Genomic DNA, 27,374 nt, shown 5'->3' with positions numbered 1-27,374 from the left:
TCTTCCCATGAATGCCCTCATTTCATCAGAGAAGCATTTTGTTATCCCATGACTTAGTATTGATTGCCCCTTGACTTACTAGTCCTTTAAATTTTTCTTAAGTAAAACCTTGCAGCTTAAAAAAAAAGTTGCGTTAATTCCTAATAACCACTAACATAGAATATAGTCTTCATGAGGACTGGGACTTATCCTTTTACCCTTTGGTCTCCCGATTCTTGTTTTGAGTAAGTGTGCAATAAGCATTTTTCGGAATACGTGTCAGGCCCTGTGCTGACCCCCAATAAGACATTGGAAAACAAGGTTATGATAGTTTAAAACTATTTGAAGGTTATAACTAAACAAGGTTATGATAGTTTAAAACTTCAGCTGTTAATGACAGTTTTTATATCTCCCCATTCTTTTCATCTGTGAATTCTGTTTATATGAGTGCTAATTTAAAAAAAAAAAAAATTGGAAAGTAGTGAATATAATACTTGCCTTCCCAAACTACATACACAGTCCCTGTGAATTCATTTGTGTTCTTCCCTCCAGTCTTCTTGCTGTGGTTTTATTGGTCATATAGTTGTGGCTACATGGTTTTTTCTTTTAAAAACTACTTATGCTAGCTTAAACTATTTTTGTGACTATGAAGTAGTGTGCTTCATTCTATAAAACTGATAATATGAACAAAATATAAGAAACAATGTATAAATCTTGTTAATATTTTGAAATGATCATCCTTTGTTTTATGTCTTATATTTATGCAGTTGACATCATAGAATATATTCTGATTTTACATATAGCCAACAGATTAGGTGATAGCTAATGTCAGTAGCTGATTTACTACTTTTTTCACCCCATTTGAGATTGAAATCACTTGTTACTAAATGTAAGTTTCATGTTATAGGAAACTACCACTTATGTTTCTGTTAATATGAAGGGCTACCAAGTTGCTTTTATCCAAATCTGCTTTTGTAGCAGGGAAACTGGTGTCTGCTGTTTTGTCAGTTTTCATAATACCATGCCCATGATTCAAGCACTGTTGAATTTGTATGTATTTGTATGTTGTAATTAAAATTGAAGTTGCAGCTATAATTATTGTTATGACTATTGCTTTTTAAAAATTATCTTCACATATTATAAAACTTGTCTTTTGCCATTAGGAAATGGAAAGGTCAGTAGTTGCACAGCTGCTGAGGGTAGTTTCACATCTCTCACTGGACTTTTGGAAGTTGAACCTCTGCACTTTACTTGTGTGTCAACTAGTGATGGAACCAGAATAGAAAGGGATGATGCAAGTACGTTTACTGGTATATACCTTCTTTTATTGTATACTTTATGCAGTAATAAAGTGATATTTATGTATTTAAATATTAGTTCTAATTATGTAATTTTCATTGCTGTTATGTTAAGTGGAAATTTATTTGTGGGAGGGACATTTGGGGAAAATATAAATTGTTTTATATTCTTTGCTAAGGCAGTCCATAGGTTTTTTTTCTCCCTGTACCCACTTAGAACACTGTCTTAAATCATTCTGTTTTTATGTGTATGCACTTTCAGAAATTTTTTAATTTGAAAAATATCAAATATGGTGAAAATGGAAGAGTAAAAATAGACTACATGTTTTCTACTACAGAATGATGTTTTTGAGAAGGTTGATATGAGTAAAGAGGGAATACTGTTTTTCGAACTAGTTTAAAACCACCTTGAATATGTGATGAGGTACTATTTGGGTTTGTTGAATATGTGATGTTCTTGGTGTGTTAAATATCTTCACTTAAAAATTAACTCTTTGACCATCAATCAAGCACTGTGTAAGAGTTGTGTATTTGTTTACTTGTTTATTCCAAACAAGTATTTGGAAACTTGTTTATTTTCTTTCTTGTTTTCTGTGATTTTTTTTCCTCCTCACGTAGGAAGATCGGTATTTATTTACAGTTACTTCTATTGCAGCATGGATAATAGAAGTCTTTCAATTAAGAAGATTGGTTTATGATTTTATGTCTATATTAGTCACTGAAGGGTTTGAATATTGTCTTAACGTGATTCTTCTGTTGATGGTTTTGTGTAATTGGGTACCATCTTAGTCTCCTCAACTGTTTTAACAAAAAGCAAAAATGCTTTGCTACAAAAGTCATGAAAAATTTAATCTTAGCTGGTTTCAGAATAGCAAGAGGTTTTAAAAGGAATTTATCAGTTCTTTATTTGAGTGTCTTTTTGTTAGGAATTGCCTTATATATGCAATTGTGGAGGTAACTACTACGTGAAATTCACAGTTTATGTAGTGAATATGAGCTTTTTAGATAAAAACCTAATATTTCCTTTATATGGTGATTCTAGAAAGGTCAAAATTAATTTGTATTTGTTTTCTTGGAATATAGAGTCATTTTGTAGAAACTTTTACATTTACACTAGAATAGAAACATGCCATGACAAAATTGTGCCACTGCACTCCAGCCTGGGCAAACAGCAAGATTCCATCTTAAAAAAAAAAAAAAAAATTAAGTATCCTGGTTTGAGACAAGCCTGGTCAACATGGCGAAACCCCATCTCTACTAAAAATACAAAACTTACGGCTGGGTGTGGTGGCAGGTGCCTGTAGTCCCAGCTACTTGGGAGGCTGAGGCACAAGAATTGCTTGAACCTGGAAGGTGGAGGTTGCAGTCAACTGAGATTGTGCCACTGCACTCTAGCCTGGGTGACAGAGTGAGACTCCATCTCAAAAAGAAAAAGAAATTAAGTATCCTGGATTTTTATTTTATTTTAAGAAAATTCATGTGTTTGCATAAGTAATGCTTTTAGAAGGCACATAATTTTTAAAAGATAAAAGGTTAGGTTTGAAGAAGTATTTCTCCACACTCCCCACCCATTTCTCCCCCTGCAAAGCAAGCAATGGAACCAGTTTCTTGTCTTTACAGAGGTAGTCTGTGTATATATATGCCACCACCTCTTTATTTCACCCAAAATGAAACTGCCTAAAGAGAGATTTTTATTAAATGTTAAGGCAAAGTGCTGACTAGTGATTATAAGGAGCTGAAAGATGATTGTAGTCTGTCAACTTCCTGTTTACTTTTTTGAAATATGTTAATATAATACCTATGCGGAAAAGTGCAGAAAATAATTGCATAGCTCAGTAGTTTATCATGAAGTAGTTTAAAATTGAAGTTGCAGCTGTAATTATTGTTATGACTACTGCTTTTTAAAAATTATCTTCACATATTATAAAACTTGTCTTTTGCCATTAGGAAATGGAAAGGTCAGTAGTTGCACAGCTGCTGAGGGTAGTTTCACATCTCTCACTGGACTTTTGGAAGTTGAACCTCTGCACTTTACTTGTGTGTCAACTAGTGATGGAACCAGAATAGAAAGGGATGATGCAAGTATGCAAGTCATCTATGTGACGACTGATAAGTAAAGAAAGAACATTTCCAGCACCCCAAAGGGTGTCTTCATGACCACTTCCATTTATTTCTTCTTCATTTTCTTCAGAAGCTAAACATCATCCTTTTAGAGTAGTTACTTCTTGGTTTTTGTTGATTTCTTTGAATAACCACTTAATGATGCTTTCTTGAATAGTGATTGAGTAAGGTCTGTATAACATAGAATTGCACATGTATGTATATTTGTTCTGCCTTCTTTTCAATCCAATGATTATGACATTAATCTATATCATTGCATATAGATAGTTGGTTCTTTTTCGTTGCTGTTTAGGATTCTGTTGTCCGAATAAAACAAAATTTACGTGTCCACTATTGCTTTGTATACTGCTGATAGACATTTGAGTTGTTTCATTGTGGAGCTAATAGTACTGATGGATATACGTTTGAATAGGAATGTAGAAGTTGATTCACTGCTTCATAGGGTATTCATATATTCAGCTTCAGTAAATAACTAATCTTTTTGCTATTGGTTCCTGTTTAAATGCTGTGGAGTCAAATACTCAGATTATTGATCTGCAAATTTGTTGAGAATTGTAGAGGGTCAAATTCTATAAATCTTCCATCCATATTTAATAATGTTAACTCTGCACTTGTTGGTGACGTGTACTCTATATATCCTTTTGGTCAAGTTTGCTAATTGTGTTCTTCAGATTCTCTATCTTTATTGGTTATTTTACCTGTTTGTTTTTTAGTTAATGAGGCCAGTATGTTAAAAAATGGTAGATTTGTTTATTTTTTGTCATCAATTTTTATACATTTTGAGACCATCATATAAATTTAGAATGGTTGTGAATTCTTGGGAATTCTTCTATCATTATGAATTATCTTTTATTATTATTTTTTGAGATTGGGTCTTGCTGTGTTGCCCAGGCTGGTCTTGGGCTCAAATGCCCCTCTTGCCCCTGTCTTGCAAGTACCTGGGATTGCAGGCACACGCCACTGCACCTGGCATGAGTTATCTTTTTATCTTTAAGTTTCCTATTTCTCCTAGGATTTACCTCGTCTGATGTTTACTTAGTTAACACCAGCCTTCTTTGACTGCTGTTTGTATGGTATATATTTTTCCATCTTTTTACTCTCAGCTTTTCAGTGTTTCCTTATGTTTTAGATATACTTTGTATAAGTGGCATGTAGTTGAATTTATTAAAAATCCAGCCTGATACTTTTGTCTTTCAGTGGAAGAATTTAATTCAGTTATGTTTAATGTAATTAGTGATGTATTCCTGTTTAAGTCTGCCATGATTTTTTATATGTACTGTTCTATTTCTCGTTGTCCTGATGGTTGGTTGCATGCTTCTTTTTCCTCCTTTTCTGTTTTTAGGGTTTATTATATTTTTTATTGGTCAGTTTTTCCATTTTATTCTTGAACCATTCTTTTAGTAATTATATCATTGAGATCACAGTATTTACTCTGATTCCAGAAGTATATGTTTTTTCCCATAATACATAATTAATTCCCATAATCCAGAATATATAGTCTGGATTCCAGAAGTATATATGAATTCCCATAATACATTACTATAATTTTTTATATTCAGTATTCACTTGAATTTACCTCATAATTCTGTTCTCATTGCTTTTTATTCCTTTGTCTTTGGACTTTTATCTGGTATGATTTTTCTTAGGTCTGAAAAATACTCTTAATATCTCTTTTTGTACTTATCTACTGATGACACATTCAATTAGGTTTTTTTGGGAAAAAGTTCAAAGTTTTATGAATACTCGAATGAACAAACAGCATAGCCATTATCCAAATTCCAATATCATTGTTATTTTTTCACATTTGGCTATTCTTTTTTTCTTTGCCAAAATACTTCAAAACAGATCTAATATCTGATCATAATTACCTAAATTAATTATTATGAAACCAGTGTTGTAATCAGTTAAATTAACATAATCAGTTTTGCGGTGTCATCTGATTTTCAATACATGATTAAGCTTAATATAATAAAGAATTCTATAGGGATTCTAAGTTACTAGTTATTTTTACTAGTGATTTAAAGGTAATCTTTCCTTGTCTTTTAGCTTAGATTGTATTTGTTAGAAGCCATCTGTCAGTCTTATTATTGCTTTTTAAAGGTCGTTTCTCAAACTTTCTGAGATTGCCCTTCTCCCCTTTTTTTGCTTTCAGAATTTTTCTGTGACGTTCCTACATGTGGTTTCATTTGTGTTTATTCCGCTTCAGATTGATAGGACCTCTTGAATCTTTAGTTGATAGCTTCCTGAAGTTTTAACTGATAGCTTTCACAGCTTTAGAGAAATAGCCAGTTAACTCTTTAAATATTGCTTCTGCTCCATTTTGTCTCCTGTCTTTTTGAGCCTTCATTTTTGTATATGTTATATCTAATCATCATAACTGATAGAATTTTCAATTGTTTTATCTCTCCTTAGTTAATTATGGATATTTTCTTCTAATCCATCTTTTTTTAATACTTGTTCTATCTTCTGCTATCTAATCATTTATGGGAAAACTACTCTGCTCCCACTTTACTGTAGTGTTGCCTCTGTAGTAAGTATCTCATATATATATGGGTCTGTTTCTGTTTCGTTGGTCATTTATTTGGTCTTTTGTTAATACTGTATTGCCTTCTTTTTTTTTTTTTTTGATACAGAGTGAGACGCTCTGTAGCCCAGATTGAAGTGCAGTGGCTCAATCTTAGCTCACTGCAGCCTCCCCTCCTGGTCTCAAGTGATTCTCCCACCTCAGCCTCCTGATAGTTGGGATTATAGACATGCACTACCATCAGTGAATTTTTGTATGTTTAGCCTAGATGGGGTTTTGCCATGTTGGCTCAGCTGATCTTGAACTCCTGACCTCAAATGATTTGCCCGCCTCAGCCTCCTGAAGTACTGGGATTACAAGCATGAGCCACTGTGCCCAGCCTCTGTTGTCTTAGTGTAACTTTATATTAAGTGTTTATATCTGATAGTAAAAATCTAAAAATTGATTTTCTAATTTTTTTTAAAAATAAAACTCACAATGTTATGCAGTCATCACCACTATCTAATTCTAGAACATTTCCATCACTACAGAAAGAAACTCTTCATCCATTAGCATTTTCTCCCATTTTCCCCAAACCCTTCCAATCTCCTGGCAACCAGTAGATTGGAGTTTCATCCATTTAGCCTGTGTCAGTACGTTACTCGTTTTTCTGGCTGAATATTCCATTTTGTTTAGGCATTCATCTATGGGTGAATATTTCGGTGATTTCTTCTTTTTGGCTGTTATGTCTAATGCTGCTGTGAACATTTTTGGATAGGTTTTTCTTTTTTTGTTTGTTTTGTTTTTTTTTTTTTGGTCAATGTGTGTTTTCGGTTCTCTTGGGTATGTACCTACGAGTACAACCTACGAATATTCTTTTTCTTAAAAAGATTGTTATAGCTATTCTAGGTCTTTTGTATTTCTGTTTGAATTTTAGATTTAGTTTGTCAATTTCTACACAAAATACTTGTTTTTAAAATTTAGGGCCTATATGTAAATGAGTTTAGGAGAGTTGGCATCTTAATATTGAGCTTTTAAATACATTAACACTTGTGTGTGTGTTTTTTTTCTGTGATCCAGAATACACACTGGCGGTATATATTCTATAATATATTTAGGTCTTTGATTTCTCTTGGTTATGCTTTGTGGTTTTCAACATAGTTATACTTTTTTTTTTTTTAGATTCTTAGTTACGTATTTAATTGTTATGTTATAAGCGATCTTCCTTTTAATGTTACATTCCATTCATTTGTTATGTATAAAACTATAATTGGTTTGTATATGTTACTGTCACATCTGGTGACAGTGCTATATTATTTTAAAAGTAGTTTGTAGATGGTAGTTTCTTAGAGAATTTTTAATATGTTGCAATCATGTCATCTATTAATAGTTTTACTTTTTTCTTTCTAATCATTTTATTATTGGTTTTTCCTTGTGTTATATTGTGCTTTCTAGGTCTTCCTATATGTTATTGAATAGAAATGGTAATACTAGTACTCATCTTTGTCTTGTTCATATATGTATATATGTCTGTGTGTGTGTGTATATATATATATATTTTTTTGAGACGGAGTCTCACTCTGTTGCCAAGCTGGAGTGAAGTGGCACAATCTTGGCTCACTGTAACCTCTACCTTCTGGGTTCAAGTGATTCTCCTGCCTCAGCCTCCCGAGTAGCTGGGATTACAGGTGCCCGCCACCACACCCAGCTAATTTTTGTATTTTTAGTAGAGACAGGGTTTTGCCATGTTGGTCAGGCTGTTCTTGAATACCTGACCTCAGGTGATCTGCCCGTCTTGGCTTCCCAAAGTGCTGGGATTGGAGGCATCAGCCACCGCACCTGGCTGAGCCCTATTTTTTTTTTTATAACTAGAGTTTTTGAGGCCCTTTGCAGTATAAAAATAGAAAGGATATTGAAAACTCGGATTGTGCAAAAGATTTCTGATTAGTTCTATAGTCTGTAGTATCAGGATGGCTTATTTTTCCTTGGATTGTTTACATCTTCTGTTTGTTTGTAGTGATTCACTTGGTTTTCCCTGTATTATTTGGGCATTAGATTTTAAAATCAGTTAAATGTAAACATTCACAGTATTAAAAACCACATATATTACCCCAAAATACAAGCATGGTATGAATGATTTAGCAAGTCTAACAGTTTCCCCTTGACTGTTAGAATTAATAACTGTGGATTTGGTGTGGAACACTTGAAGGAGCAGATGAATTTTATTTTGGGACCACGCATATTCTATGAGATGCAATTGCTCTGCTCTGCCCTTCCCTCCCCTCCCCCTCCCTCTCCATCACCCAGACTGGAGTGCTGTGGCAGTATCTCAGCTCACTGCGACCTACACCTCCTGAGTTCAAGTGTTTCTCGTGCCTCAGCCTCCTGAGTAGCTGGGCCTACAGGCGTGTGCCACCATGCTTGGCTCTGTCTGTGTGTGTGTGTGTGTGTGTGTGTGTGTGTGTGTGTTTAGTAGAGACAGGTCTCACCATGTTGACCAAGCTGGTCTTGAACTCCTTACCTCAAGTGATCCACCTACCTCAGCCTCCCAAAATGTTAGGATTACAGGCATGAGCCACCATGCCCAGCCAATTGCACTGTCTTTGACCAAGCTTATAATTGGTATTGGCTAAATGAAGGGCACAGTATGACTACATTGTAACGAGTGGTGGTTTTGTTTTTTTACATAAGGAAATTTAATTATGAGAGGATATGTACAGTTTTTGTTATTGGTATGTTTATTTTAGCTTATTTTTTAATTTTATTGGAATTCTGGCACAATATAGCCCTTGTTTGCTTTTAAAGAGATGGGCTGTTAGATTGCCTGGATTTTCCCCTTTATCCACTACCTGTGAACAAATTACTTCCCTCAGCTTTAGTTTTATTATGTAGAAAATGGGATTATTTTAGTACCTCATACGTATAATAATAGCAACAAAAACTTTGCCGAGTTAGTACTTAATACTTTTCTCTTGCCGAGATTAAATAAATTGATGTAGCTTCCATGCTTAACACTATGCCCTTCATTGGCTTTGGCTTTACATATGCTTTGGTTCTGTTTCTAGTTCTACTACTGTGAGTTTACAGGGTAATTTCTCTGAGCCTTCTTTACTTAATCAGCAAAAAAAAAAAAGGGGGGGGGGAATCATGATGCCTGGGCCATAAATTTGCCCATAAAGTGAATTGTAGTTATTCTTTAAAACAATGCCACATGGTAATGCATACGAAATATTTGCTATTCTTATAGCAGTTATCTTTCCCCCCATTGTGAGTTTGTAGTAAGGCCTGTTAGAAATATTTATGCTGTTATTAAACTTGGCACCTACCTTTTGTTTTGTGCTGACATACTGGATTAAGTTGTGAAATGAAGTTTTTATCCCAGCTTTTCCAATATATTTCTCATAAATATTGGAAAACAATGCAGGAAGAATTATATGTTGTTTGAATAACAATGAAATGGAAAATCAAAGAAATCTCTTGTAGGGTTTCATCGAGTCTTTATTAGTGATAATGTTCATGGGTAGAAGTGTGTGCTAGTTTTACTGTGTGTGTAAAACATTTGGTATTCTGGGTAGCTTATTCTGTGTAGGCCTTGTCTCTGTATAGGATATGCTTTACAATGAGGAAGTGTCATTTTCATCTGCTTTTAAAGGAAGATCGTATATTTGAAGGGCTTTTGGGTCCTTTTGGTAGGTGAAGTGGGGTGTGTTTTTGCAGTAAGAAAACCTAGTAAAGCAAATTTATTTCTTACGCTCAAATTGTGTAGTAAGATTACTTTCATTTTTAATGATCACTTTACTATAACAAAAATATTTGCAAACTCAAAAGTATACTGTCTCTGATTTTGCTTTGCTTTAAGAAGTCATTCCTCATTGCTGGGCTGGGCGTGGTGGCTCACATCTGTAATCTCAGCCTTTGGGAGGCCAAGGCTAGTGAATCACTTGAGGCCAGGAGTTCCAGACCAGCCTGGCCAATATGACAGACCCTATCTCTACCAAACATACAAAATTTAGCCCAGCATGGTGGTGCACGCCTGTAATCCCAGCTACTCAGGAGGCTGAGGCACAAGAATCTCTTGAACCCAGAGGTGGAGGTTGCAGTGAACCAAGATCACACCACTGCACTCCAGCCTGAGCAACAGAGTGAGACCCTGTCTCAAAAAAAAAAAGTCATTCCTGGATTTCCTAGATCTTTAGTGATAGTATTATCAATATACTTTATTTTACCATTAATGTTTCCTTATTTATACTTTCCAGATTTCTTTTTTAGAGTGAAAATTAACTATAGTTTTAGCATCAAAATAGTGCCAAAATATTTGAACATGTTTTCTCTTTAACCTTTTCTTCATCCTGGTGTTTTTTGTTTTTGTTTTTACCCCTTGTCTTATGCCAGTGAGTTCCTTCGGGGTTACTCCTGCAGTAGGTGGACTATCATCTGGGACAGTTGGGGAAGCCTCGACAGCCCTGAGTTCAGCAGCCCAGGTAGCTTTGCAGTCTCTCTCTCATGCAATGGCTTCAGCCGAGCAACAGCTACAGGTGCTGCAAGAGAAACAGCAGCAGCTTTTGAAGCTTCAGCAACAGGTTGGAGACTATTTGGCTCTTTGTTCATGCTGTCTCTAAACTTCAAAAGCTGAAAAAGTACTTTAAAAATGACCATTATTTTCATAAAGAAATGTAGGTTGACTGATATGAGCTAATCATTTTCAACAAAAATTGAGGTAAAGTCGTGATATTTAAATTGGTTGACATTGTATGAGTACATCTTATTTGATACATATTTGAGGGAATATGATTGATATTTTTTGTGCAGTGTTGAAGTAAATCTGTTCTCTAAACACTCGATCAAAGAATATGTACAGTTACTAGTTACTATTTACATGGAGTATAGTTCCTAAAACAAAATTTTATAGAACAGTTAAATTAATGTGACTTAAAATTCACAAATAATGACAGATGCTTTATAAATTTTATTGTGGCTTATATTAGGGGTCTCCAATCCCTGGGCCACAGACCAGTACCAATAAATGGCCTTTGAGGAACTGGGCTGCACAGCAAGATGTGAGCGGTGGGCAAGCGAGCACTACCTGAGTTCCATCTCCTTTTAGATCAGCAAGGGCATTTGATTCTCATAAGAGCATGAACCTTATTGTGAACTGTGCGTGTGAGGGATCTAGGTTGCACGTTCCTTATGAGAGTCTAATGCCTGATGATCTGAGGTGGAACAGTTTCATCCCAAAACCAGTCACCTGTGCCTCCGCCACATCTCCCCACATCTGTGGAAAAATTGTCTTCCATGAAACTGGTCCCTTGTGTCAAAAAAGTTGAGGACCACTGGTTTAAATGAAATCTGTGGCAATTTCAGGTGACAAATTGTATTACATTAGTCAACCTGAGAATTCACCTCCTTAAAATATTTTGTTTTGAGCAGATATTCCTTATTTACATTTAATTGTTGTGCTTCCTTTTCACCACTACCTTGAAAGAGTCCTAGTTCCCAAATAACACAGGAAATTTTGTGTTAAATATTTCAAGTGTACATAGCAAAGCAATGATCCATTTATATTGAGTCCAGTTTTGATTTAATCTTTAAGTATGATCAATTTAATCATGTTTATCTTCATAATATATGCCCATGTGGTATTCTGCTACAATTTAGGTAGGCAGGATTAGTCTATATATGTTGCTTTTACTTCTTTTGCAGAAAGCAAAGCTGGAAGCCAAGTTACATCAGACAACAGCTGCAGCAGCTGCAGCAGCATCAGCAGTAGGTCCTGTTCACAACTCTGTGCCTTCCAACCCAGTGGCTGCCCCTGGATTCTTCATTCATCCATCTGATGTTATTCCACCCACTCCAAAAACAACACCTCTTTTTATGACTCCACCACTCACTCCACCCAATGAAGCAGTTTCCGTTGTGATTAATGCCGAACTTGCACAGCTTTTCCCAGGCTCAGTCATTGATCCCCCAGCAGTCAATCTTGCTGCACATAACAAAAATTCCAACAAGTCCAGAATGGTAAATTATGTTTTAAATAGCTGTTGGCTTAGACATTTAAAAATATCTTGAAATATACTCTAGAAGGCAAAATTTTTAATACCAACTTGATGTATCAAATTATTTTCTTTTATAAAATATTACAGTACATTAAGCGAAGAAACTTATTAATTTGATATTATGGTTAGTAGTTTTATAGAACTGTAGTAATATCAGTATAAAGTTAGACTTTTTTTTTCCCCCCGCTCTAGAATCCACTTGGTTCTGGTCTAGCCCTTGCAATTTCTCATGCTTCGCATTTTCTTCAACCTCCGCCTCACCAGTCCATTATTATAGAGCGAATGCATTCAGGTAATCTTCACTTTCTTAAAATATTTCTTTTTTTTTTTTGCTTAGTCTGCCAGCCTTTTTAAGACTCATTATTCTTCAGTTTGATTTTTGTTTTGTTTTGTTTTGCAAATCGCATTTCCTCTTCGGTAAGTACATTTTATCAAGAGTAAGCACTTACATGTTCAAGCTTTGTGCCCACCATATTGCATAAAGAGTGCTGTTGGGTAGTGGATTTGATCTGTTTATGAATCTTGACTGCTGATGTATTATTGACATAAATAATTCATTGTAGTCAGCCAAATCACCATTATGCTAGAAATTACACTCAAAATATTCCGAAAACTAGCCTTCTTATAGTGGAACTTTTTCTTGAGAAGAGCAAACAGAACTACTGCTTACTATAATAACTGGATAAGAATAATAACATATTGTAGGCTCTGAATAGTTTGAATGTTACCTAAGTTTGTTTTCTGCTTATATGCTAGAGAACTCAGATTGGGATAGATGCTTTCAATTGCAACATATTTGTGAATAAACTGTAGGCAGTTTTTCTCTTAAAAAAGTTGGTTTTAACTACCACAAACATTTTTGTGGTTTAGCAGCAGTAGAGTTCAAGAAAATCCTCAAGGAAGTAATAAGGTTATAGTATACACTGTAACATGTATCATTATATGAAGAATTAAATAATATTTGTGTTATTGCAATGTGGTTGTTTCCTCTTTTTAAGAAGGAGTTTGAAAGCTAAAATAAAAGTCTTATGGTATTTTCTGCCCAACTAATCATTCATTGGTAACAACATTAGTGTTGATGACATTCAGAGGGGAAATTTGTTATTCTGCAGTCTTATGGGAGATGAGCAGTTGTTTACATTGTAGTTTGGTTTTTTATACATAGCAATGACTGCAGTACATAAGCTTCCTGAGGAGGATAACTATATTCTTTCTTTGTTTTTAATAATTTTTCTTTTTAGGGAAGTATTAGTAACTGCCTTGTTTTCTTTTAAACTAGCTCCGTCGAGAATAGCACTATTCCTAGAAGTTTAATTTAGTTGTTTTCCTTCACTATAAAATGTAGCTGGTAAGGTTACTAGCTGACCCACCCCAACACAATAAAGAAGAAAAGGAATTATGACATTATTAATGATCTGCCTTCTGTTCTACTAATTGAACTTACTCTTGTAATGTGGGTGAAATGAGGGATGCAAATCTGCTTTTTCTTTACCTGTTTCATCTGGCATTGAGCTGAAGAGACTGGGATACGTCTATACTGGGAAAAAGCGTTGTTTGAGATCCATTAGAGGACCTTCCCAAGGCCTTTTTCAGTGGTAGTTTGATTATATATGATTGTAGTCCTGCTTTCACTTTGCATCTAAACCCCAATGAATGCAGTATGCAACTTCACAGGAAGTTAAGCAGGGCTTAAGGAAACTAAATTAAGTAATACTGTTTGGTATTTAAATGCATCTGGTTGTGAAATTGAGAAAAAAGTTGCCAATGGCTGAAAGAGTAGATTCATCCTTTACAAAATTAACTAATATACTGCATTTGCTGATTTAATTTTTAAAAACTCTAATGTTTTAAAGAAGCTTGTTTGTTGATTGCCTTAACTGTAACAGTAACAGTCTTACTCTTGTTTTTTTGCTTTGTTTTGTTTTTTGTTTTTGTTTTTTAAAGAGGGGTGGCCAGGTGCGGTGGCTCATGCCTGTAATCCCAGCACTTTGGGAGGCCGAGGTGGGTGGATCACGAGGTCAGGAGATCGAGACCATCCTGGCTAATTCGGTGAAACCCCGTCTCTACTAAAAATACAAAAAATTAGCCAGGCGTGGTGACAGGTGCCTGTAGTCCCAGCTACTTGGGAGGCTGAGGTTGGAGAAAGGTGTGAACCCAGGAGGCAGAGCTTGCAATGAGCCAAGATCGCACCACTGCACTCCAGCCTCGGCGACAGCGAGACTCCGTCTCAAAAAAAAAAAAAAAAAAGAGACCGGGGTTTCGCTGTATTGCCCAGTGTGGAGTACAGTGGCTCTTCACAGGCGCAGTAGCAGTCTAATGTATTGCAGCCTGGAACTCCTCGGCTCAAACAATTCTCCTGTCTCAGGTCCCCAGTAGCTGGGACTAGAGGCACCTGCCACTGTGCCCAGCTACTCTTAATTTTCTAGTTAAGTCTTGGGGTTCAAAACTAACACAGATACGTATTTCAGAAAATTTTTGAATCAATTGATAAGGCCATTTTTACATATTTACTTTTCCTGTTTGTAGTTTAATGAGTTGATTTCATATTTTAAGATGAGTGCTTCAAACTATTTTTGAGTGTATCATTTGGTTAATTGATATATTTTTGGTCAACTGTTTCTTCTTTCTCTCATAGGAGCAAGGAGATTTGTGACCTTGGATTTTGGGAGGCCTATATTGTTGACTGATGTATTGATTCCCACTTGTGGAGACTTGGCCTCTTTGTCAATTGACATTTGGACATTAGGAGAAGAGGTGGATGGAAGGCGGTTGGTAGTGGCAACTGATATAAGCACCCATTCACTAATTCTTCATGACTTAATACCACCTCCCGTGTGCAGATTCATGAAGGTAAAGAACTTTAAGAAAGTAAATTGATAATGCTTTCTATGTTTCTGACAAGTTATGAAAAATAAATATATTTTAAAAATATAACTATCTTTTAAAATACATTGCTCAGATTTTTGTTGTGGCAGATGTGCATATATGTATATTTATAATTTTTCGTTTCAGATCACTGTCATTGGACGTTATGGGAGTACAAATGCCAGAGCCAAAATCCCATTAGGATTTTACTATGGTCACACCTACATCTTACCTTGGGAAAGTGAACTGAAGTTAATGCATGATCCTCTAAAGGGAGAAGGAGAATCTGCAAACCAGCCAGAAATTGACCAGCATTTAGCAATGATGGTTGCTCTACAGGAGGATATACAGTGCAGGTTAGTACAGAGTGCAAATTTTATTGAAACTTTGTATTTTATATAATGTCTTGCTTCTGTCAAGAAATTCTGCCAAGAAATACCTTTTCATAGGTGTACAGATAAGAGCAAAAGGAAGTAGGAGATTAGCACGTTACAGTAACACCTAATGCACGAAAATATTGTGATTAATTAATGGGCTGCATGTATTAGTACCTATCAAGTGGGTAATTCTTTTTAATGGTTGTATGTTAACAGGTTTAAGAGATTTAATTGTTAGTATTTGTACATGTACATAAAAAGGACATTACAAGAATTATTTTGTTCAATCATTTTTTGCTTTTAGATATAACTTGGCTTGTCATCGTCTGGAAACTCTTTTGCAAAGTATTGATCTTCCTCCTCTAAACAGTGCTAACAATGCACAGTACTTTTTACGAAAACCAGATAAGGCAGTCGAGGAAGACAGTAGGGTTTTTTCTGCTTATCAAGATTGTATTCAGCTACAGCTTCAACTAAATTTGGCTCATAATGCAGTGCAGAGACTCAAAGTGGCGCTAGGTGCAAGCCGGAAGATGTTGAGTGAAACATCAAATCCAGAAGATTTAATTCAGACATCTTCCACAGAGCAGTTACGTACTATCATCAGATATTTATTGGACACGTTGCTCAGCCTGCTTCATGCTTCTAATGGTTTGTATTTGGCTTACATATTTTAAAGGCTGGGAATATACTTGATACGATTTCGCTGCATGTTTTAGGATTTCTGTCAATATTTTATATTGTAAATTTTGGTATTTTTAAAAATGTCAATATTTATGAAATGTCTCTTTAGGTTAATCCATTTCTCCCTGTTATTTTAAATATTTCTTAAATGAATTTTTGTGTGTTTCTTTTGGGTTTCTGCTATTGACATGCACATCATTGTGCTACTGGCATGGTATTAAGTATTGCATGGAAGTTCAACAGTGAAACTTTTCATAAATTGCTAATATAAAGGTATCATTTTTTAGCCAGGAGGTATTTTTGATCATTACACAAGCTCACACATTCACTGACACAGTCATCTGATACATCCAGCTCCATAGGCAAGAAATGTAATTTACTTAAGTGCTAAATATTTCCCTCTCCAAGTATCTAACAGATTTCTACATATAAGGAGTAAATACATTGCAAAATAAATAGAATATAATTATCTACTGATTACTAGAAAAGAGGAAAGTGTGTTTAGGCATGCTCTAATATTATACAATACATTTAAATAGGAAAGTTTACTGTTTTCTTTCTTGTAATAGGACACTCTGTTCCTGCAGTTTTGCAGAGCACATTTCATGCCCAGGCCTGTGAAGAGCTCTTTAAACACTTGTGCATCAGTGGAACCCCAAAGATACGGTTACATACTGGTCTTCTGCTTGTTCAACTGTGTGGTGGTGAAAGATGGTGGGGTCAATTTCTTTCTAATGTCCTTCAGGAATTGTACAATTCAGAGCAGCTTCTCATCTTTCCACAGGATAGGTAGGTCAGAAAATGTTGGAGATATTTGTTATTAATGATTTGTACTTTCCACAGTTACTGGTCAGCTTTTGAAATCTTTGAAATGTGGATACTAAGTTGTGAATATGAAGCAGATCTCAGAGTTTGTGAAATGACCAGTGAAGGGCACCAGCACTGTGTATCGAAGAAGATAATAAGTAATACTTAGACTCTACTCTTTAGTTTTCTAATTGAACTTGTGGACTTCATAGATCTCTGTTTATAAGTATTTCTATTAGATTATGTTACTTTATATGCTAAATGTGTTTGTGGCTAATAAAGTTCTCTCATTCACTAAGTGCTTGATTTCCTGTTAATAACATTAGAAAATATAACCAGTAGTTAGAAAAATAACTAATTCTAACTTCATACCTCGAGATACAAATCTTGCTTTCCCAGTCTGATATATGGTATGTTTTAAGAAAGCAAACATTCTGTCATTACTCTGTTAAATTTCTGTGTAAGCTATTTTAAAAATTGAACACTCAAATTGATTCTTATTATTTTCTCTTTTTTTTGTTTTGTTTTGTTTTTAGGGTCTTCATGTTACTTTCCTGCATTGGTCAAAGATCACTTAGTAATAGTGGAGTATTAGAAAGCTTACTTAATCTCTTGGATAATTTATTGTCACCTCTTCAGCCACAGTTACCCATGCATAGGAGGACAGAAGGTATTAATAGAAAGCAGTGTTCTTTAGTAAAAACAATATTCCTGTAAATATTGCTTTTATAAAATATCTTCTGTGAAATACTTTAATATTAATTGCAGCACATTTAATATTTTTATGATGTAAGCTTTTAAGAATGAGCAACCTTCACGTGATTGACTGCCATGTAGTTACTACTTTTAAAATTTATTACGTTTTCATTATTTGAACTTAGTATACAATGTTTTTCCTATACTATTATAACTAAAATCAAACTCCCTTACATAAGTTTAAGCTGTAAGGCACAGTTTTGTTCCAATCAACAATAATGAGTTTTGTTTGAGCAAACTTTTTTGTAAGAATAAAAAAAAATTAGAACATAGTGTAGTGCTATATGAATTATAAGCTGAGAGTTAGATGTTTTATTTCAGTTCCTGTGAGTCAAAGAATAGTCTCTTATACCTTGCTTTCTAGTTTATATATTACACTTTGGATTCGGCCTACACTTAATCTGTTTTTATACCTTGAAGTCTTTGTCTTTCATTAGATTTGATGTTCTACTCAGTTTCTGGCTGTTGGTGTCTATTTTTTAGACTTATTACATATAAATATTAGTGTTAATAATGATATGATATGTTTTGGATTTATAAAATTTTTTGTTTCGCTTATAGTATCAGACCTAATTAGGAATCCTAAAGTCATCTGGATGTTTTTCCTTTACTCTCATCTCTCTACAGGAGTACTAGATATTCCCATGATCAGTTGGGTTGTTATGCTAGTGTCCAGGCTGCTGGATTATGTGGCAACTGTTGAAGATGAAGCAGCAGCTGCAAAGAAACCTTTGAATGGTAAAGACAGGGAGAGGTTTCTGACAGGTATCAGAAGTTTATCATAATACGTTGGTGGGGATTGTGAGTGACTTCGCAGTTGTTCCAGAACTGGCTATTGGCCTGGAGCTACCAGCTGTATGTAATTTATAGAAAATACAAATGAACTTTACTACAATTCTGTTTAAAGATAACATTTATACTTGGACTTTATGGACAAGCTCCTTTGTCTGGACATGACTTTTAGTTTCTAAATACAGTTATGACTTTCACAAGGCGTCTTCCCTCAGGCTCGTTTAAAGACTTTATAATAGCATGCATATAAATGAGTTATGAAAGGGAAATCAGAGAGTTCTTATTTTTTCTTAGTATGATGTGTCATTTCATTTAACATTATTGGTGTCTGCTAATTAGCTACAAATGACCTTTATTTTTAAATACAGAAATTCTCAGATTTTGAGTTGTAAGCTTTCTATATAGGTTCAAAGCACAGAAAAATTTAAAAATTAAATCAACCTGCAAAATTATTTTATTCCCCTCTTCCCAATTAACAAGGCTTTTTATTTTTATTTATTTTTATTTTTCCTCAGAGATTCTTGTTCTGAAAATAAGGGTTTTTAGATAAAGGATTTGAGATAGCTAAATCCAGTATGTAAACCATTGAGATATGTAAGCCTACATACAGTTTACATCTAGTATGTAAGCCATTGAGATCCATAAAATTTGGAATTCTGTACATTGTCAGGAACTCAGTATTTTTAAAAGTTCCCTTGAGATGTTATAGTGGAATCAGTTGTTTATAGTGCATATTGTGTTTAGGAAGGTGATGGGGAATTCATATGTATAAGGAATTTGTTTTATAGTGATTTTTAAAAAATAATGTATATCTATAGTTAGTTTACTCAGTTGTAGGATATACAGGTAAGAAATACAATTAACATAAATAAAACTACATTCATATTGAGAAAGTCTTATCTCGTTCTGTCGCCCAGGTTAAATGCAGTGGCACGATCTCAGCTCATGGCAACCCCCACCTCCTGGGTTCAAAGGATTCTCCCGTCTTAGCCTCCCAAGTAGCTGGGATTATAGGCCTGTACCACCATGCCTGGCTAATTGTTTTGTATCTTTAGTTAGAGATGAGATTTCACCATGTTGGCCAGGCTGGTCTTGAACTCCTGACGTCAAGTGACCCACATGCCTCAGCCTCCCAAATTTCTGGGATTACAGATGTGAGCTACTGCTCCTGGCTGAGAAACAGTCTTGAAAAAAAGAAAATATAAAATAAACTGTAATGTAATCTTGGAATATAACAGATAGTATTGGGAGTATGTTTGTTTATACATGTAGATACTATGGAAACATTGGTGGAAGAGTTTTAGGGTTTTAAGAACTTGAACTAAGACGTGATAAATAGGTAGTAAAGAGAGAAAAATGTTTTTAGGATTAAGAAAAGATGTTTTAGGATTGGAGATGGGTAAAGTGTGATTTTGGGCCTGAATTAAATGAAACAGAATAGTCTGGACATATTCCAAAAAAGGAGAGTAAGTATAGGTAGACAGTTATGCGTTCTGAACTATCTAAGCTTATTTTGGCAGTTATTAATTAAATTATTGAGTATCCTTTTTTGGTCCCTGATTAAAAGCATCTTTGTTTGAAATAGGCAATAGTAGTGTTTGTTGTTAAAATAAAATGACATCATCAAAGTTGTATAGAGATGAATCTTAATTGCAGAGGAAAATCGCTATTATCTAAAGGAAAGATTGGAGACAGAGGGAACTCTGGTTTTAAAATGATTTAGGGTCTACATTAGATAATTGACAGTTACCCAATCTTTATAGAGTCAGATCTTCTAGCAATTTCTTTACAATGTTTTTCTTATTAAAACTGCTTTTCATGATTGGCACATGTATAATTGTGTTTTTTGTTTTTTGGGTAGGAAAGGTACTTTAAAATCACATTTAACAGAATGATTAATACAAGTTTTCCTTCGCCTGTAGGTAATCAGTGGAGTTTTATTAACAATAATCTACACACTCAGAGCTTAAATAGATCTTCTAAAGGCAGCAGTAGCCTTGATAGATTATATTCCAGAAAAATCAGAAAGCAGCTTGTTCATCATAAACAGGTAATTGTCAATACATTTAAAAATTTTTAATGTTTGAGAATATTGTTTTGGAGGTTGCATGAGATAGATGTGCCATCAGATACGAGGTATGACATTTAATGGGCTCTTAGCTTAGGAAAATTATCAAACACTTTGGAGACTTCGGTTTCCTTAATTGTTAAAATGATGACAATATATAGTTTACAGACTTCGTTGATGTTCCTTTAACTATTTACTGTTACACATCTTTATTACTACCATTCTAAATGACGTTGTCATTATCTTTTGCCTAGTCAAAAACCTCTCGTTTTGCTTAAAATTCAATCCATTTTCCTTCATTTAATTCTCAGTGGCTTTTAGTTGACCTTTGGATAAAGGGTATTCATCTTCTGCCCCTCTATCTTGCTTCAGGTTTTAATTTTGGTTTCTTTTTCCATTTCTTTTTTTTTCCCTTTTTCATATATATATATATATATATATATATGTATGTGTGTGTGTGTGTGTGTATTTGTTTATTTATTTGTGAGACAGGTCTCATTCTGTTACCTAGGTTGGAGTACAGTGGAACAATCAGTTCACTGCAGTCTCTAAATTCCTGGGCTCAAGCAGTCCTCTTGCCTCAGCTTACCGAGTAGCTGGGATTAGAGCCTGGGATGCCAGGCTAATTTGTAAATTGTTTCTTGTAGAGATAGGGTCTGGCTTTGCTGCCCAGGCTGCTTTCGGACTCCTGGCTCTGGCGATTCTTCTACTTTGGTCTCCCAAAGTGTTGGGATTTTCATAGGTCTGAGCCACTGTGTCCGGCCACAAAATATTTTTGTTATTGCTTTAAGATGTACGAAGATTCTATATGAAAATCATTAGCTCTGGCATGTTATGAAAGCTTTGGGCTTTTGAAATTTATTTTATTGTTTTATTTTTTATATTTAAAAAAATTTTTAATTCATGGGGCTTTTTTAAAAGGTAGACTTAGCAATAAGTTGTTTATTTTTCACTTCTAAGTTTTTCAACTATGAGCTAGTTCAGTCCTTTGCAGGAAAAATGATGAGAAGCATCGTCCTCAATTGGCTTTTCTTTTTGAGACCTTTAACCAATTTTAGGTTGTAGTAATTTGTATCTTTTAATGTTTATGCTCAGTGCATTTAATTAGGATAGAAAACAAAACCTAATGTGTCACTCAGTGAGTATTTGTCTGTAAAATATTATTACTTGATTCTTCATTATGAATGACAGTATTGGCACAGTTGGCAAAACTTAAAAGGTGCTCTGAGGGATAATTGGTGGTCAGGCGTCAGTATTACTTCTCTGATTTTGATGGTTGTAACTGTCATTTGCAGAAGGTTTTTATTTCTAGGAATTATACACGAAAGTAATCAGGGCTATTGGTCATCAGGTTACTAACTTACTGCCAAATGGCTTAGTGAAAACCAGTTGTATTTGTACAATAATTAAAACTGGCTGTTTCAGAATAAATTAAAAACGATTTTTTTCTTGATTATATTTCTTGTGTACGTTAATTATAGAACTTTGAAAACTATTTTCTGAAAATACTGATTTGTAGAAATTCTCAGTTAATGTCTTTAAAAGTACGTGTACATGCTAGTTTTAATTTAGGATAGAGTTTTTTTCATCTATGGAGATAGCAGCCAAGTGGATTTTTAAAAATAATATTAGTAATTTTTTTTCCTGATACCAAAACAGGTGTCAGGCAGGGCTCACTTGGGGAGGCTGAGGTAGGTTGATCCATTGGGGCCAGGAGATCAAGACTGGCCTGGCCAATGTGCTGGTGTGTGCCTGTAGTCCCAGTTATTCAGGAGGATGAGACAGGAGAATCACTTAAACCTGGGAGGCAGAGGTTGCAGTGAGCTGAGATCACACCACTAGCCCAGCCTGGGCGACACAGGGAGACTCTGTCTCAAAAAAACAAAACAAAACAAAAAAAGTGTCAATAATAAGTTACTGACTAAATTATTATTCATTTATAGTTTTGGCTATGTCTTTCTAGTACTTTAAAGTAACTTTCTGTATACACTGTGTACATTGCTGTATGGAGAACACATTCAACAGATTGTAAGGTCTTTATGAACAGAGAGTTATTCCTCTTCTTTGGTCTGTTTGTTCATTGTTGTCGACTGCTGATTGCCGTTGTTTAGGGATGGGGGAGATAGGGCAGGAGGGAAGTGTGGATATAGTTATAAAAGGATATAAGGGAACCTTGTGGTGGAATTGTTTGGTATTGACTATTGTGGATACATGAACTAACACAGGTAGAAGTGTATCCAACTAAATACATAAACAGACACACACAAATGAGTGCAACTGAAAGTGGAGAAATAAGATTGGCGAATTCTATCAATGTCCATACCTTGTAATATTATCCTATAGTTTTTGAAAAATGTCATCGTTAGAGAAAATTGGGTAAAGTATACAAGAGATTTCTGTATTATTTCTTATTTATATATAGGTTAATTATTTCTTAAGCTACATTGTAGCAAGTAACTACAATGATCTCAATCCAAATTTTAATAAAAAATATAGGCATACCAAAATGTGTACTACTCTTGAGATTTCCATAAAAACGGAGCTAAGAAATATTAAGCAATAAAATATTTTTCCCATATATTTAATTAAAAATAAACTTTTTTCCCCTCTATTAAAAAATAGGTATCACTCAATTATGTTAGTGGTTTATATAAGAAAGTCTTCAAGTTATTTCTTACTCCCATGGGGAAGGGAGATTTTAATGAAAACGGGGAGAGATCTCAAAGTCGGGATTTGAAATGATTTTTTAAAAAATTAACAGTTAAAATTATACTACATCTTTCAAGATAATATGCGTTCCATTAGTTTGATGTGTGAATTCTGTGAGGAGTATAATAATTGTTTTTTTAACATTGTTAAAGATTAAGTTGTTTATTTGTTTTATAAAGCAACTTAACCTACTAAAAGCAAAGCAGAAGGCATTGGTAGAACAGATGGAAAAAGAAAAAATACAAAGTAACAAAGGATCGTCATATAAACTCCTGGTAGAACAAGCAAAACTAAAGCAGGCCACTTCAAAGGTATGATCTGTACTTCTCAATATAATTATCTCAGAAAAGTCAAGGAGTTATGATCTTTAATTATGATCAAGAAACTTGAATATATATTATTCTGCTTAACAGAGAAGCCAATCTACTCTGGACTTTTTTTTGGTGGGGTAGTTTAACTGAAGGAAATGTATGATAAATGTGGGCTTTAAGTATTATTCTAACGTATTACCTTCAATGTGGATTGAGTTTCAATAAATTGAAGATAAAGGACAGTGGAATGTATAGTTTTGCTAATGTGGCATTGATAGAGTGATTTATTTCCATTTTACAATACAAAATTATACAAGATGATTGCAAATATCATTGTATCAGCCTCACAAGTAAAATTTATATGTAAAATGAAAAAATGTGGCATTCTCTTTCCCCTTTGTATTGTTATTGGAATATTTTGGTGTCTGAGTTTAGAATTGAAACTTGTGTCCAGTGGTGCTCACAAGGCTCAAATGTAGTATGTCTTTTGTAAGTGAAAGTGAAGTTCAACTGATTTGGAAGTTTTAAAACCTTGATGTTTACTTTTTAAAATTTTGAGGGATACCGTATATGTATCAAACAAGTTTGTAGTCTTTCTATAATGTGAAATTATAAGTATTCCGCCAGATTTTGAAGTAACTCAAATTAATATTTTGTACTTGATGTTATGTTAGTTTTCTTTACCTTCAACCTTTTACAGATTATGTTTAGGATGTTACGGTAATGTTTATGTTGTTAGATTCAACTTAATAACTTAATGTATTACCTACAGTGAACATCTGTAGAATTTCACTTTTCTGAAATTCTGTTATATGTCTGATACTTTACTCCAAGTAGGAAGTAAGGCATATTGGTCAGTTTAGCTTTTAATATTCTTACTTTTGAAACTTACAGTGTATCTAAAAATTTTGCTCTTTAGAAGTTGTAATATGGCGTGAACATTTTCATTACTTAAATCTATCTCTACTGAAAAACTTTTCATTAAGTAAACATTGATTTAAATACTGTGAATTTTTGTGTGCAGCACTTTAAGGATTTAATTCGTTTACGTCGGACAGCAGAATGGTCCCGTTCTAATTTAGATACAGAAGTTACAACAACAAAAGAAAGTCCTGAGATAGAACCACTTCCATTTACTCTGGCCCATGAACGTTGTATCTCCGTAGTCCAGAAACTTGTTCTGTTTCTTCTCTCCATGGATTTTACATGTCATGCTGATCTCTTGTTGTTTGTTTGTAAGGTAGGTAAACTATAAGTATAGACTTATAGGGTTGGCCAGGCGCGGTGGCTCATGTCTGTAATCCTAGCACTTTGGGAGGCTGAGGTGGGTGGATTGAGTCTAGGAAGTTTGAGACTAGTGTGGGCAACGTGACAAAACCGCATCTCTCAAATAAAAAAAAAAATGTAGACTTACAGGGATTTAAAAACAAGGAAAGAATGATGTTTTTAGTCAGTTTTGATTAAGAGAAATGATGGTTCTTTTGGTTTTGCTTTTTTGCAGTTACTTTTTTTTATTGTGTCTTAAAAGATAAAAAAATTCTTTTCAAATTGTTTCTTTCTTTTTTTTTTTGAGACGGAGTCTCGCTCTGTCACCCAGGCTGGAGTGCTGTGGCCGGATCTCAGCTCACTGCAAGCTCCGCCTCCCGGGTTCATGCCATTCTCCTGCCTCAGCCTCCCAGGTAGCTGGGACTACAGGCGCCCGCCACCTCGCCCGGCTAGTGTTTTTGTAGCTTTTAGTAGAGACGGGGTTTCACCGTGTTAGCCAGAATGGTCTCGATCTCCTGACCTTGTGATCCGCCCGTCTCGGCCTCCCAAAGTTCTGGGATTACAGGCTTGAGCCCGGCCTCAAATTGTTTCTTAAGGAAACCTGATTTATATTTTAATTTAGTTAAAACTTGAGGGTTTGAAATGCAAGTAATGTGGATATGTTTATCTCCAACCTGCCTTTCTTATATTAATTAAAATAGGAACTACACAAATAAGTGTCAGATTATATTAAAGAAGGGTTTCTGGCCGGGTGTGGTTCTTCACACCTGAAATCCCAACCCTTTGGAAGGCGGAGGGGTAGATCACAAGGTCAAGAGATGGAGACCATCATGGCCAACATGGTGAAACCCCGTCCTTACTAAAAATACAAAAATTAGCTGGGTATGGTGGCATGCACCTATAGTCCCAGTTACTCGGGAGACTGAGGCAGGAGAATTGCTTGAACCTGGGGGCGATGAGGTTGCAGTGAGCCAAAATCGCGCCACTTCACTCAAGCCTGGCAACAGAGCAAGACTGTCTCAAAAAAAAAAAAAAAAAAAGAAGGACTTTTAATGTCGTGATTGCTTTTCTGTGGCATATTCACTGTTCGTAGAAATTTAATTCTTAACTATACAATTAGATTTTAAACCAGATTTTAATATTTGATTCATGAAATTACATTCTTTTGCATTTCATCTCAAGCAGTTTTTTTTTTTGACACCAGACTCATACATCGTTATTGAAACCTGTTGTTCAGTGCTAAAGTATTGGTAGACTTCTGTTATTGTTTGAAAAAAACATGTAATTGCTCTTTAAGTGTATGATTTTATAAAATGTGTTACAGGTTCTTGCACGCATTGCAAACGCCACGAGGCCAACTATTCATCTGTGTGAGATTGTGAACGAACCCCAGCTGGAAAGACTGCTATTACTTTTGGTTGGAACTGACTTCAATAGAGGAGATATATCTTGGGGTGGTGCTTGGGCTCAGTATTCCTTAACTTGTATGCTACAGGATATTTTAGCAGGTGTGTTAGAATTTTTTTTCATAGAGTATGTCAGAATTACCTTGTCATTGCTCAACTAAGAATCTTCAAAGGGATCTTTAACCCCCTAAAAGCATAAAGGTCTGTTTAATCGGTTTAATGTTATAGCAGTAGTAACCATTGAGAATTACTTTTGTATTTCAGTATATTGATAGTTGTGATAAATGCAAGGCTTTAGAAAGGCGTTAGATTGTTAAAGTGCATGAATATTGGAGCTAGACTGCTTTATTATTAATATCAGTGGTGTGCCGCTTACTGGGTGAGGAAGTCACTTTGCCTCAGTTTCTTCATATATAACATAAGGATAATAAGGATAATCTTTGTATAAGGTTTTTATGAATAAGTGAGTTAATGTATGTAAAGTACTTAAAATAACTCTTTGTACATGTTACGTGTTTACTAGATACTTGTCTCTAGCATTTGAAGGTAATGGAGTGAGTCCTAGGTGGGTGGAAACTCATTTGCCTCAGATTCTTTTATAGTTAGTAGAGCATTTATTCTGTCAGTGACTAAACTGGAGGAAAAAAATATGCCTTAATATGTTTCCGAAATCTGTATAAATTATTAAAACAGGACTATCCCCTTACATACAGGAGAATTACTGGCTCCAGTAGCCGCAGAAGCCATGGAGGAAGGAACAGTGGGTGATGATGTAGGTGCAACAGCTGGTGACTCTGATGACTCCCTTCAACAGTCCTCAGTTCCGTTGCTGGAAACTATAGATGAACCTTTGACACATGACATAACAGGTAAATTTTACGTTATGTTTCTTCTTTATTTTATTGAATGGAAACACGTTTCAAAATAAAGAATGTTAGAGAAAAATAAAGTTGATTTTTATATTTTTCTATTAGTTGTTTGGCCTTATAAACTAGATCCATTATTTTCCTCGTAAATACATTTTGTCTTGGTTCTCTGAATGAATGCTCATTACAACAAAATGCTGTCATTTCATAGTGTCCTAATTATGTTGATATAGTGTGATTTGGCAATGATGAAGAAAACGCAATGTAGAAAACATGTAAAGATACAAAGTGATGAAGACGGCAGTTTAAAAGCTCTTATTCTTTAAGATCCAGCATGTGATTTTTTTTTGGTGTATTTTATCTTCTTTTTTTTCTTTTTAAAAAGTATCTTTATAAATTCGCATGCATCATCCTTTATCATCTCCATACCCCTTACTTTTAAAAAATCTATTTTGGCTATTAACTGGTATATGTCAGATGCTGCAGTCATTTTCAACCATTTGTCATTCCTTA

At 34.7% G+C, this 27,374-nt stretch overlaps 1 protein-coding gene across 1 annotated transcript in view; it reads left to right on the top strand.

Moving 5' to 3' along the window:
- Positions 1–27,374, top strand: part of BIRC6 (baculoviral IAP repeat containing 6) — a 266,933-nt gene that overhangs the window by 98,278 nt on the left and 141,281 nt on the right. The window contains exons 22-36 of the mRNA XM_011936037.1: positions 1,143–1,277; positions 10,294–10,481; positions 11,602–11,916; positions 12,147–12,246; positions 14,590–14,804; positions 14,967–15,175; positions 15,501–15,847; positions 16,450–16,669; positions 17,224–17,357; positions 18,071–18,181; positions 20,158–20,285; positions 23,192–23,323; positions 24,348–24,563; positions 25,914–26,097; positions 26,709–26,864. Coding sequence (XP_011791427.1) covers positions 1,143–1,277; positions 10,294–10,481; positions 11,602–11,916; positions 12,147–12,246; positions 14,590–14,804; positions 14,967–15,175; positions 15,501–15,847; positions 16,450–16,669; positions 17,224–17,357; positions 18,071–18,181; positions 20,158–20,285; positions 23,192–23,323; positions 24,348–24,563; positions 25,914–26,097; positions 26,709–26,864 — 2,790 coding nt within the window. The remainder of the gene's footprint in view (positions 1–1,142; positions 1,278–10,293; positions 10,482–11,601; positions 11,917–12,146; positions 12,247–14,589; positions 14,805–14,966; positions 15,176–15,500; positions 15,848–16,449; positions 16,670–17,223; positions 17,358–18,070; positions 18,182–20,157; positions 20,286–23,191; positions 23,324–24,347; positions 24,564–25,913; positions 26,098–26,708; positions 26,865–27,374) is intronic.

This window comes from Colobus angolensis, unplaced genomic scaffold (assembly GCF_000951035.1).
Source record: "Colobus angolensis palliatus isolate OR3802 unplaced genomic scaffold, Cang.pa_1.0 Scaffold15, whole genome shotgun sequence".
NCBI classification, from domain to species: Eukaryota; Metazoa; Chordata; class Mammalia; order Primates; family Cercopithecidae; genus Colobus; species Colobus angolensis.
Note: the sequence above shows the minus strand (reverse complement) of the source record. Positions and strands in the feature narration are given on the sequence as shown.